The sequence below is a fragment of the Eucalyptus grandis genome, chromosome 5, assembly GCF_016545825.1.
Source record: "Eucalyptus grandis isolate ANBG69807.140 chromosome 5, ASM1654582v1, whole genome shotgun sequence".
Lineage (NCBI taxonomy): Eukaryota > Viridiplantae > Streptophyta > Magnoliopsida > Myrtales > Myrtaceae > Eucalyptus > Eucalyptus grandis.
The window spans coordinates 57,487,347-57,501,473 of NC_052616.1; the positions used below are offsets into that span (position 1 = coordinate 57,487,347).

General features: G+C 38.7%; 1 protein-coding gene across 2 annotated transcripts; it reads right to left on the bottom strand.

Annotated features, from left to right (window-relative positions):
- Nucleotides 1-466: 466 nt before the first annotated feature.
- LOC104445725 lies at nt 467-5,070 on the bottom strand. 2 transcript variants are annotated; one of them, XM_010059643.3, is made up of 6 exons: nt 4,411-4,504; nt 2,873-2,935; nt 2,663-2,743; nt 1,108-1,179; nt 927-989; nt 467-804 (listed from the first exon to the last, which is right to left on the bottom strand). In XM_010059643.3, the coding sequence occupies exons 1-5, from the start codon at nt 4,501-4,503 to the stop codon at nt 945-947; spliced, it is 354 nt and encodes a 117-aa protein (XP_010057945.2). In that variant the 5' UTR covers nt 4,504; the 3' UTR covers nt 467-804; nt 927-944. The 2 variants fall into 2 exon arrangements, with proteins under 2 accessions (XP_010057945.2, XP_039170052.1); XM_039314118.1 differs by lacking the exon at nt 467-804 and adding an exon at nt 4,972-5,070 and having other exon boundaries at nt 943-989; nt 4,411-4,509.
- Nucleotides 5,071-14,127: the final 9,057 nt, after the last annotated feature.

Sequence of the window (14,127 nt, forward strand, 5' to 3'; positions counted from 1 at the left end):
CATTTGGATCCTTTCTTGTGTGAGTTTTCCCACTCTTTATTCACAATCCTAAAAGCAATGTCCTCATATGGGGGCCCAGCGTGGAACCGGATGATACATGTCTCTTAGCTATTCCCATCCTTTTTAAACGTGTATGTTGGGGCCTTAGTCTTGTCGACAAGGTCAAGGTAAAAGATATTTAACTTATATAAAAGAGCAAGTGAACTAGTAAATCAGGGATCAAATTATTGCTCTTTGTTGAGTCGACACCTCGATCCACAGCTGCAATTTTTTGAATGCAGGAGGCATAAGCTCTGTACGTCAACAAGTAGCTCGGGGCTTTGAACAGCATTTGCTTTATCAATGACAAAAAGGAGAGAAACCTGTTATGTCCCATTCCTCCTCCAATTTCTAGACTTGTTTCGAGGGTGGGGAAAGTTCTATCTTTTAAGAACCAAGCAATTAGATGCATGAACAAGTTATACGCTTTACAGAAGTTGAGCTTGTATTAAAAAAAGAGAGACTCTCCTTTTCTGATTAGCGTACCCTCTTTTCATAAATTTACATAGAACTTGCATAGATAACAGATCATTTAGCTTTTCAAAGAAAAGAAAACACAAGTAGGAAAGCAAAGTACCACAATGTCTGTCAGAATAGGCAGTTTAATATTAGAATAAAATAGACACCTCAAAGACCACGTGAGGTTCATTTAATTTAATATCCAGATCATTTGAACCATTGAGGTTAGATTGAACATCAGCTGCTTGTGCACGCCCTTCAGGCAATCTGATCTCTGACCTGACTTTGCTTTGAGCAAAAAAGAAACTGCAAGAGAAAATGTGCGAAAGACTCACCATATTGAGAAAAACAATTGTCAAAATGATGCCTCTGAAGACTAGTTCGCATGAGATGGGGAACTTGAAATACAGAACAACCGGTAACCATACCTCCTCTTCTTTCTTCTCTCAATCTTGAATCTCTGCTTGAGCACACCTTTCGGCTAGCATTGCCTGCAGAAAGCAGAAATATAGAAATAATCTCTCTGTACCAGTAAAACCTGTAGAGTTTCACACCCATCACTAATTCAACCAAAAAAAAAACATGCTTCGCTGACTGCACCAAACATACCATTAACTCCTCATGCCGAGCCTTTTCACGGGCTGTCTCTTCCCTTCTCTTCTTCACTTTCTCAATCTCGGCCTGAATAGTAACATTTACTTTTAAGACTTTATGCTTTCTAGCATTTGAGATTTCACATTTATTTCAGACAGCACTACCTATCCTTAAAAAAATATATTAAAATCAATCTATAGAGTCACTTGCGACCATCAAAGTTTGTGTCAAATTTTCAAATCTAACCAAAATTTCTTTCCTATCGGCAGGAAAGTTGATAAACAACTTTTTGCTTAAAGAAAGTGGAAACAAACAGCCTAAATAATTTGATCTCACTAAGGGGAAAGTATAAAGAAGAAAACTAGAAAACAACCACCTTCCACTGAAATGCATAGGAATGTTGAATGCCGTTATGAAAGAATAAATTATCGATGCCGATTGCTAAGAAAAGATTGATCAAGGTTCAAACATTGTAATGAAAGATGCATGACCCAAAGAACCAAATGCAATTCAATAGCCTCAGAGAAAAGGCGTGAAACAAAGGGGATGTTTGATGTAGGAAAGGACCCAATATCTTTCCGATATTAATGTTGCCTCAAAGACATACATAATGGTTCAGTCATTTGTGTCTTCGGTCAAGAGCGCTTTACGTAAGAAATCCATGAGCCTCAGCCCTAACCTACCACTTGTTTATGGATAAACCAACTAGGCAGACGCAAAAGGAGTTTCACGGTGCATTTTTTAAGTGGAGACATTGAACGGACAAAAACCAGGATGCAATTGTCCTTCAAATCAGATTTTAGAGGTATGCTGTTAAATCTAAATAATTAAGTTGGATTACATGGGTTTAGCAGCATGACTATGAAAAGAAAAAAAATCCCAACAAAGGTATAACTAAAAGCCATAAGTCTCACTAGCTTAAGTTTCTAATTCATAGTAAATACGACATACAAGAACATCACTACACCGAGCACTCAAGTAGTAAATCTAATAGCATAACCAGAGAAGCAAAAGTGGCTCCATCTGAGAGGTCGAGAAACATCAAGAGGACTGTTAAGCCAACTATCTCCTAAAGGCCTTCGACACCAATTTTTCAAGAAAATAGAAACAGAACTCTGCAATGACAATGCATTTGAAGCATAGTACAGGAAAAAACCGATTCTTACACAAGACTAGATGAAGCAAGAAAGGAGTCTCCTTTAACTTTTTGCCTTGCATATTTATCCACTTTACTTTGGTCCCTCCTCAAGTTATTATCCAGCCGCAAATGCATTTTTGAGTTACGTTGTAAATTCTAATCTCATTACATTAACCAGCAGCATCAAATATGCAAGATAAGAAGTTCCTCATAGACAATCCACCATCTATTTTTATTATGGTCCATCAAATTATGATGCTAAAGTTGAACGACATATAGATAATCTGTTCCTGCACCCAAATGATTCGGCATCTTAGCAAAATAAATTCACCAGAATCACCACACATAAAATCTAGAAGCCAACATGAAGCACACAAATTGTGCAGAAACCAAAGTATCAACGAAAAGAAAAAAATCCAAATTACAAGATACCATTCTTTCTTTCGGCATCTTTTTCATTGTGATAGAGAATATGTCGAGATCTGCTTGACCACACGCTCTGGCTAGCATTGCCTGCAGAAAGCAGAAATATAGAAATCATCTCTCTGTAACACTAAAACTTGTAGAGTTTCACGCCCATCACCAATTCAAAAAAAAGAAAAAAAAAAAATGTTGCTGCTCTGGTGACTGCACCAAACATACCTTTGACTCCTCTTCCCAAGCCTTTGAACGGGCTCTCTCTTCCCTTCTCTTCTCAATCTTGGCCTGAATAGTAACATTTACTTTTAACACTTTTTGCTTTCTAGCATTTGAGATTTCACGTGTATTTCAGACAGCACTACCTATCCTTAAAAACATATATTAAAATCAATCTATAGAGTTACTTGTGATCATCAAAGTTTGTGTCAAATTTTCAAATCCACCAAAAAAATTTTCCTATCGGCAGGAAAGTTGATAAGTAACTATTTGCTAAGAGAAAGTGGAAACAAACAGCCTAAATAATTTGATCTCACTAAAGGGAAAGTATAAAACAACCACCTTCCACTGAAATGCGTAGGAGTGTCGAATGCTGGTATGAAAGAATTAATTATCCACGCGTGATTGCTAAGAAAAGATCAATCAAGGTTCAAACATTGTAATGAAAGATGCGTGACCTAAAGAACCAAATGTAATTCGATAGCCTCAGAGAAAAGGCGGGAAACAAAGGGGATGCTCGATGTAGGAAATTACCAAAAATATTTCCGATATTAATGTTGCCCAAAAGACATACATGATGGTTCAGTCATTTGAGTCCTCGGTCAAAAGTGCTTTACAAGAGAAATCCATGAGCCTCAGCCCTAACCTAGTACCACTTGTTTATGGATAAACCAACTAGGCAGATGCAAAAGGAATTTCACGGTGCATTTTTTTAGTGGAGACATTGAATGGACGAAAATCGGGGTGCAATCGTCCTTTAAATCAGATTTTAGAGGTATGCTGTTAAATCTAAACCATTAAGTCGGATTACATGGGTTTAGTAACATAACTATGAAAAGAAAGAAAATCCCAACAAAGGTATAACTAAGAGCCATAAGTCTCACTAGCTTGACTTTCTACTTCACAGTAAATATGACATACAAGATCATCGCTACACCGAGTAGTAAACTTAATAGCACGACCAGGGAAGCGAAAGGGGCTCCATCTGAGAGGTCGAGAAACATCAAGAGGACTGTTAAGCCAACTATCTCCTAAAGGCCTTCGAACACCAATTTTTCAAGAAAATAGGAACAGAACTCTGCAATGACAATGCATTTGAAGCGTAGTACAGGAAAAAGCCGATTCTTACACAAGAAGACTAGATGGAGCAGAAAAGGCTTCAAATAGTCTCCCCTGAACTTTTTGCCTTGCATATTTATGCACTTTATTTTGATCCCTTCTCAATTTATTATCCAGTTACAAATGCATTTCTGAGTTCCGTTGTAAATTCTAATCTCATTACATTAACCAGCAGCATCAAATATGCAAGATAAGTAGTTCCTCATAGACAATCCACCGTCTATTTTTATATGGTTCATCAAATTATGATGCTAAAATTTAACAACATATAGATAATCTGTTCCTGCACCTAAATGATTCAGCATCTTAGCTAAATATATTCACCAGAATCACCACATATAAAATCTATAAGCCAGCACCAAGCACACAGATTGTGGAGAAACCAAAGTATCAACAAGAAAAAAAGAAAACAAATTACGAGATACCATTCTTTCTATCTGCCTTATTTTCTCTGCTTCGATAGAGGATATGTCCAGATCTGCACCCAGGGCGAAGTCACGCTCAAACTCCATTTCCATACGAACCTGCAATTTCCATACCCTATATCAGAAATCATAATCATCACGAACAAAAACTTCAATGTTGGTCTTCTTCGCAAGAGTGCATCATCCCCAAATAATTTTCAGAAGTCCATGATGCAGATTATATTCTTAGAGCATGGACAGAACAATTCTGTATTGCTCTCGTTTAACCTGCATCTCCAAATATCGAAGGAAAGAAATACCAGCAAACAACTTATCACAGCCCATACTCTTGAAGAAAGCCAAGAAAGAATCGAACAAAATTACACTTTCGCCAAGAATCCACAGATGGTGAATCTGTTTATTTTAACTGAAAAGGAACGAACGAGACCAAAGAGGGGAGAGTTCATTCAGAATAGAGGAACAAGATTTTGCAAAACCAACAAGCAAAAAGGAACAAACTTTTCTGCACAATCCAAAACAAGAACCAGAAACCGCATAAAAAAAACAAACACGGAATGATACCCGCGAAGAACACACGGAGTTTCAAGCAAAGCACCGCGAGATTCAATGCCGTTCTCACTTCAGAAGCATTGGACAGAAAAACAAAGCAAGCTACGAGATTGGGTGAGATGTTGTTTTTGGGTAAAAATTAATTGGGTGAGATGTTTGTTTCATTGTTTAGAGTAAATAACGTGTTCATGGGCTGAACAATGTTTCGACCCTAATCCAATTCAAAACATATTTATTTGCTTATTTTATAATTATTACCCAAACAATATTAAAACCCAAAATATATATTCAACTTATTTCGTATTCAGCTCGTGTTCAGGTCGGGTTTTTGGACACCCTGACGGTATTAACTGTTAGGGTAAAATTGAAGGTTTCACAATTCGGGCAATAAAAGATACATAAGGCTAGTTTGTAATCCATACCCAAGATGAAAGCACCCATCTGTTCAACCAAATCAATGAAAAAGGATGGTGATGTCATCAATTGCTTATATCTGATGGTCTCTTCATTGAGTGACCGAGGGCACATTGAAAAATCGAATCTATCCTCATGAAGAGTACCAATCAACAGTATAGACTGTGGTGAAGTTTTAAATTCAGACACAACTGGAAAATCTCAGCTTCAAAGTAATTCGGAAGACCTCTTTCCACATTATCTCGTAAGAGCAATAACATGGAAAACACAAGCAACCCAGGAATACACATAATACTCCGTTTCTAAGGAAGACGCCACTTTCGAATTAGGGCGCGCATATTTTTATTTCTGTTCCTTTTCTGTTCCCGGGAATATAAATAAAAAAGTTCAAATCTCTTGACACTGTCAAGCATGTCAAACATCGCAGTCAGCCAGTGTTATCGGGACATATTTTCTTAACCAAGCCTCTAAAACCTATCGATTCCTCCTGTCACAGTGGCAAAAATAATTGCTCATACCAAATAAGATCAAAATTATGTTTTTCCACACAATTCCCGCCCAGCCCTTTCCGGTGTGATAGAGATTGAAGGATGTGATTTTCTCTCAAACACAATTTCGGCCCATAACAAAAGCATTCATGCACGCAACCAAAAACAAAGTAACAACAAGAACAATCACAACCCTTTGAAAACCCCAAATTCCCCAAAACCCCGAGAGAAGGATAGCGACAGGATCCTATGAATCCCGCTCAAGAAAATCCCCGGCGAACGCTCTTTACCTGCAAATCGGGGAGGAGGCAGATGGGTCAGAACAAAAGCCCTAATTGAAGGAGGGAGCTTCCATGGCGGTGAATGCTTCCTCCTTATATAGTTTTCATATCGCTCCGTCTTTTTCTATTTGATTTTCCAATCCAAATCATCAGGATTCGGGACCTTATCTTAATCTTCCTCTTTAGTAACCTTCAATTGAAAAGCTTAATTAAAAAGATGTGTCAATGCAGCCATATCAAAAAAATTAAAGGGTTTATAAAAAAAAAGAATAATATCACGAAAATCTCCAACCGATACATATATAACAAATTTATCCCAAACTGATTTTTTCACCCTTAAAAAACTCAAATCAATATACTTGCAACAAATTTACCATCTGTTAATTTTCGTTAAATTTTACAGTCAAATTACCGAGTTCAACAACACGTGACAGTTGATTTGGTTAAAACGTCAAATCAATATAAATTAATGACAAATTTTATAGATAGAGATGGTAAAAATCTCTCATAATACTCTTATCAACTTTATTTTTTAATTTTATTTTATTTTCCTGTATTTTTAAATAATATTTTTATTTCTTTCTTCCCCTTCCATCACCGAAAAAAAATATTAATAAAAACTATACAGATATACCTAAAATACGTAATAAATATAAATATATGTTTATATATTGAATTCTATACTGTAAGATAGGATTAAATTCAAATGATTAAATTAAAAATAAATTTTTTTATTTTTTGTTATTTTGAATATCTTATTTTAAAATTCAAACGTTATTTATATTGAAATATAATTTTAAATTTGTTAATGTAAGAAGTTTTTTATTTGAGAAAAAAATTTCATATCGTGGATATTAGAAATCCTATTAACTTTTATCTCACTCCATTCATAGGATAATTTTATCCGGCCTATATCCTATTTATATTCGACTTTATACTATGTTGAGCATGCACTAAATGCAAGATAGGATAAATTTTATTCCATCCTGAATTTTATCCTGATCGTCAAACGTAGTCTTGCAATTTGAGCACTCTCTAGTCTCTAGATTAAGAAGATTCAGATTTTCCTTTATTTGACATAAATAAAAACTTACATTTTTAATTAACGTTGATTGGTGAAAGAGAAACCACTCTAAATCCATTTTTATTTCTTGCTAATAACCAATAAATTTGTCGTTGAAAATATCTTTCCTTCCCTTTTATTTAGCGTCAATTGGTGGCATGAATATTATTTAAAAAAGAAAAAAAGAGGGCAAGTTGTTTAATAGAGTAATCAAGAGTAAAAGATGAGAACGGATGGTTAATTGAGGAGACTCGAGATTGGAAAGAATGGAGCAATACGTGATTTATCGCAATAATATCTACTTAAATTATATCGTGATGCACATATATATTCGTAGATATCATATTAATAACAATTCAATCGGATTCATATAAATAGAATTTTGTAAAAGCGCAATATGATCTATCAATAATTAATGAATATTAAAGGAAATTTCAAAAATAGAATCCCCGATGAGGTGAATGGCGACAAGTATCTCTTTTATTTCCTTAATATAATAAAATCTCCCATAAAGTGAAAGTATTTATCACAATGGAGAAAAAACATTGAAATATCACGGAAAAAACAAAAGATTTCAAATGTTACTAAATTGGCATCACCTCCAAAAATCCTATCCCGACAACCGATTTTATTTTTTTGTTCCCTAGAACAAAAAAAGAACAAAAATCCGTTTGATAAATTTTTTGTTCCAGAACAAAAATCCATTTTTTGTTCCTAAGAATATATTTGAAACAAAATCAAAATGTAAAAAAAAAAAAATAAATAACTTCTTGTTTCAATGAACAATTTCATAATCAAGTCCAATTTTTCTTTTTTTCTCTTTTCTTTTTTTCTTTCTTTTCTCCTTTTCTCTTCTTCTTCCTTCACTAGCCACCGCCGACAACCGCCGCCATCGAGTGGGCAAGGTTTGGTGAGGGTGTCTTGCCTAGCCACCGGCTCAGCCTCGCCCAAATCTAGCGAGGCCAAGGCTTACGGTGACTCAACAAGGCTCCAGCGGCGGTGGCCGGCAACCGGCAAGAAAGAAGGAGGAAGGAGAAGAAGAGAAAAGGATAAAGGAAAAAGAAATAAGAGAAAAACATAATAAAAATATTAAAAATTAAAAGAAACAAAAAAAAATTAAGAATCCTACTAAACACATTTCTATCCCGAGAATAGAAATATTAGATAGTTACCAAGCGTCTTCAAAAACTCAGAAATTGTTTTCGGGAACAAAATAAAAAAAAATCATTTCTAAGCGAAAATTATTCTTGAAAATAGAATGGTTAATAAATATGTGATAAACCTCCTCGACGCCAATCACAGCTAGCTACAATGGCCGATGCAAATTCCGTCGCTACTGATAGCTCCATTGCCTCCAATGACCGAGATATGGCGAAGGAGTAGAGTGTGGCGCCCATATAATGATCCAAGTGCTCTTTCAATGCCAGTAATTGTCCCCTCGAGAAATTTCGTCCCCAATTGTGCATCCCAATGAAGGTCAGCACTCGCCTTGAGGTCAGATACTCAATAAACACGTGTCCCTAGGAAAATCGGTATATCCTTTAGAAAGGTTAGGTACTCAATAGGTATATATCTTAAGAAAGGTCAGTATGTACCGAGAAAAGTTAGATTCCTCAATTAGTACTCGAAGAAAGGTTCGAGTACTAACTAAGCAACAATTCATAGCTACAAAAGATGACTGGAGATGAGTTCAAGCCCTAGAAAAAGCAATCCTCATCGTCGAGGCAATTGGAGATAGCTTTGGATCCTTGGCAACAAGTCATTACTCTGAAAGGCGACTAGATGTAAGCCCCAGTCTTGGAAAGGTAATCCTCACCATTGAGGCGATCGGAGATAGTCTCGGGTCATTGGCAACAATTCGTTTCTCAAAAAGGTGACCGGAGATAAGTCCATGCCTTGGAAATGCAATCCTCACTGTGAAGGCAACCGAATATAGCTCCAGGTTTTTAGTAACAATTCATTGCTCTGACATGTGACTGGAGATGGGCCCAGGTCCTTGGAAAACCAATCCTCACAGTTGAGGTGATACAAGATAGCTTTGGGCTCTAGGCAACAATTCGTTTCTCCCATAGGTGGATTGGAGACATATTTGAGTCTTGGAAAGGTAGCTCCCTGGCCAGGTGACCGAAGAGGGGTTCTCCATGTCACCAGGTAAGGGGATACCCTCATACTTACAAAAAGATTCTAGTTTGTACCCCATATTACTCATTCCTGATAAGTAACTATGTATTTTGTTATCCACCTTAGTATGTATCATGCTATATTGCCATTTTGCATAGGGCACCTAGTCTCAAAAAGATATCACCTATACATGGACAAAATTTAAATATCAATTTATCATTTAATGCAACCTCTGCAAGCTCACTTTCAAAGAGAAATAACAGTTGACATCTAAATTTTGGGTAGATATTTAGGAGTTATTGCATAGGAAATTAGGCAACAATTTGGCCCTAACAAAAAAAGATTTTCACATCACATAAGCGTTAATATTATTTGCATCAACTAAGTTCTATATTTATTTTATATTCCCTTATTTTACCACACTTTAGGTAAATATTAAAAAAAATTAAAAAAAATTATTATTATTTTTTTAAAAGAGAGAAAAAAACGCACGGGGTGGGTTCAACCCCAGCCCCTTCCCCCCTCCCTCATTCGAACCATAAGAGGGCTTGGGAGACTCCAAACTAAGTCTAAATTTAGGGTCTGTTCATTTCGCGAAAAATAAATTTTTGGAAAAACATTTCACTAATTTTCCGGTGTTCGTTTCACGGAAAATGAACTAGTTGTGGAAATCATTTTCCACCGAGGAAAAAAAGTCTTCTAAAAGAAGGGAAAATGTTTTCCACTTTTCAAATTTGAGAAAACATTTTCCTTACTCACTCTCTCCTCTCATAACTTATTAACTAAAGGCGTGCAAAAGAACTAGGATCCGCCCGGACTGCTCGGAACCGATAGTTCTTGAGGGAACCGGTCTGGTTCGCAGTTCCAATTTATGGGAATTGTCGCAACCTACCCTCGGGGGGAGGAAACAAGTTTAGAGGTATTGCCTAAAAGATGGGCCTAAGACCAATGATTAAACGCGAACTCTCAAGCCCATACCCCACGTGACATTGAGATATTTCTAGGAACTCTACACAAAGAAATCGCCACTAGCCTATTGGGGTCGACTAGAAACCAAATGAAGCACGGGAGCATGCCACATTTCCTACACAACCAGAGAATTTGGAGTCGAAGACTTGATTACACTAATTGACTAATTAGTGCCATTTCGGTACCTAATCTTGTTCATTTTAACAAAGTGATTTTTTTTTAGGCCGTTTGGATTGATTTTATACATATCCACTAATATGTGAGGTGATCATGCGGGTGTGCAATCATTAAAGTAACATTCATAGCTACCAAGATACTAATTGCTATCAAATTAAACACGTGCTATTAAACATGATTATATATGCAAATTAAACACGATATATTCAAAATACGAGCAAATAAAAGTCTAATTACACTAAGAAGACAAGATATAGCAATTCCTAACCAAACCCTACATTTTTTTTTGGTTTTTTGAAATTTTTTTAATTTTTTAATATTTTTAAATATATATTTAAAAAAATTAATATTTTTTGGATTTTCGAAATTGTTTTTTTAAATTTTTTAAATTAAAAATAATAATTTTTTTTTTTTTTTTTTGTCGGACCGAGTCGGGTCCGGTCGGAGATCAGGCCCGGGTTCGGTCTAGTTGGGAGGCGGGCTGGTCAGCCCGCCCGAAAAGGGTCAAGCCCGACCAGCTTGGACGGGCTGCGCTCAATTAAGGGTTAGGCCCCACCAATGGGCCTAACCCCCCTTTTGCCACATGGGCCTCCATAAGCCCAACATGCCAAACATCTCAGCCCAAAGATCTAAAGCCCACAAGCAAAAATAGCCCAAACCTAGCCCGAAATGCTAAAAAAAAAACCCTACCCATTTCGCTTTCGCCCAACTCGGCCAAGACCCGATTCGCCTCCTCTCTCCCCTATTGTTTTGCAGTGCCAGAGAAGGACGTTCAAGACCCCAACGACTTGGCGGCAATGGCGCGGTGGTCGTTGGACAACGACGGCAGCAGCGCGTCGAGCAAACACGATAGCAGCGGCGGCGGCGGCGGCGTCGCAACTGGGCTCGGGTGCTAGCGCGACGGTGTCGTGGGTTGCAGGTGCAGATGAGGCGGGGCAGATGTGGGTCGACGCTGGGTGGTCGCAGACGGCCGACGAAGCGGCAGAGGTCAGCGATTCAGCTACCGGCGTTGGGTGGAGGCGCGGTGGACGACGCGAGATCTGCAAGCACAATGGCTAATGCGGCAGCACTGTGCCAAACGGCGTTGGGCAGAAAGGCAACAAGCTCGAATGGCAAAGGGCAGGAAGGCAGCGAGCGCAGGGACAGCAGCGCGGAGGCGCGGACCGGTGCGGGGCTTGCTCGGCAATGGAGTGACGACCAGCTCAGATCTGCCGTCGTTGGGACTCAGTGGTGACTAGCAAAGACGCGGTCGAGGCGCGCAGTGGCTCAACGACCAGGCGAAGGTGCGGGGTCGTGTCGGCACTCGAGGTGACAAAGGTGCGCAGGTGGCGGCTCCAACGGCATCAGGCAGGAGGGCGGTGACTCAGCTCGGACAGGTTGAGGCAGCAAGGCCTCCTCCCTCCTCGAACGCCGTCCTCCTTTCCCCCTAAATTTTTCTCTCTCTCTCGAGCTCTTTGCTTCTAGGTTATGTTTTAGATCCCCTCCCTCTCCTCTGTGTTGCTGGTTTTTTTTCTTTGTTTTCTCCCCACTTCTTTCGAGCTCCTCCCACTTCTGTCGAGCTCCTCCCTAGGGTTTTTTTTTTTTTTTTTTGCTTGAAGATCACCCGAGGAGGAAGAAGCTCAACGCAGGCCAGGTTGGGCCAAGGCCAGATTCGGCCCAACCCGACTCCTCTCGCGTCTTTTGTCTTCTTTTTTCTTCTTCTTCTTTTTCTTTTTCTCTCTCTTTTCTTTTTCCTTTTTTTCTAGCGACTAATTCCTAATTTTGTACACGATTAAATCCTAAATAAAAATGTAAAATTTAGATGTCAACAGTTGCCCCTCTTTGAATAGGAGCTCAAAGAGTTTCCATTCAAAAATAAAAGACACCTAAATTATTTTAGCAATAGAGGGACCCCAGGTGCATAGGCATGTATCAGGTCGACGAAAATAACTCATAACTATAGAAGTGCTTCATAAGAAAAAGAGACCCCGGGCTACAGAAGCACGCCGTTTCATAAGAAAGAAAACCCCGGGCTACAGAAGCACGCCGTGTCGTTAGAAAAAAAAAGACTCCGGGCTACATAAGCACGCCATGTCATAAGAAGAAGAAAAGACCCCGGGTTACAGAAGCACGCCATGTCATAAGAAGAAAGAAGACCCCGAGCTACAGAAACACGTTGTGTCATAAGAAGAAGAGACTCCGGGCTACAGAAGTACGCCGTGTCATAAGAAGAAGAGACCCCGGGCTATAGAAGCACGCCATGTCGTAAGAAGAAAGAAGACGCCGGGCTACAGAAGCACGCCGTGTCGTAAGAAGAAAGAAGACGCCGGGCTACAAAAGCACGCCGTGTCATAAGAAGAAAGAAGACCCCGAACTACATAAGCATGCCATGTCATAAGAAGAAAGAAGACCCCGGTCGTAAGAAGAAAGAAGACTCCGGGCTACATAAGCACCCCGTGTCATAAGAAGAAGAAAATACTCCGGGCTACAGAAGCACGCCATGTCATAAGAAAAAAGAAGACCCCGAGCTACAGAAGCATGCCGTGTTATAAGAAGAAAGAAGACCCCGGGCTACAAAAGCACGCCGTGTCATAAGAAGAAGAGACCCTGGGCTACAGAAGCACACCGTGTCATAGGAAGAAAGAAGACTCCGGGCTATAGAAGCATGCCGTGTCATAGGAAGAAAGAGACCCCGGGCTACAGAAGCACGTCGTCTCATAAGAAGAAAGAAGAGATCTCGGGCTACAAAAGCATGCCGTGTCATAGGAAGAAGAAAAAGGAGGCCTCACCATGTAACAACGGGTTTCGATTGGGTTGAAAATGCATGATTTGAGGAAAACCAATAAACCTTTATAGATGACATGGTTTAAGGTTGACCATGAACCTTTTGAAAAATCGCAATTTAAAGATAGAGTCATGAACATTTTAAAAGCGTAGTTTAAGGACAAACTCACGAACCATGTGGTTTAAGGATAGACCCACGAACCACGTGGTTTAAGGATAAACCCATAAACCTTACAAATGACATGGTTTAAGGCTGACCACGAACCTTTGGTTTTTAGGGAAGCACCCGCTAACCCCTTGAAAAATGCATGGCTTCATTGAGGAATCCTGTCAAACTCATCTTGAGCAAATGTCATTAGAGACTTCATCAAGAGACGTATTGGCAATATTGCAGTATTAATTGAACAAGCTAATCGAGCTAAGTCCGACTGCTTTTAAAAACATTCGATATCAATCAACATCATGTGGCGCAAAACCGTCATCTTGTTTGGGAATGTATCATTAATCATCAAATTCTCTGGGAGATCAAGTTCTAATCATAATGGCTACGACTCATGAAAAAAGCCTCATTAAACATGCCAAACTAAAGCTTCTTAGTCAGAAAAGGTTTCTCACACACACTCGATAAAATGGCTGCTTGATCCTATTCATTCATGTGGGAGGTAAATGATTGCTGAGGGTATATCACATAACTCATATCAAAGACTTTCAGAAACATTCGCTATGAGCACAATCTAATCGATCAAAAAGGTCTTTTAAAAGGACTGCAATATAGATTTGGTCATGGGCTTACACAAAAGGCATTATTGCTTTGAGGCCAATAAATGAACGTTTGTCGTTATTTTCATCGGGTTTACAAGTCGAGAACTTGGAAGATAAGACAAGATAGAAT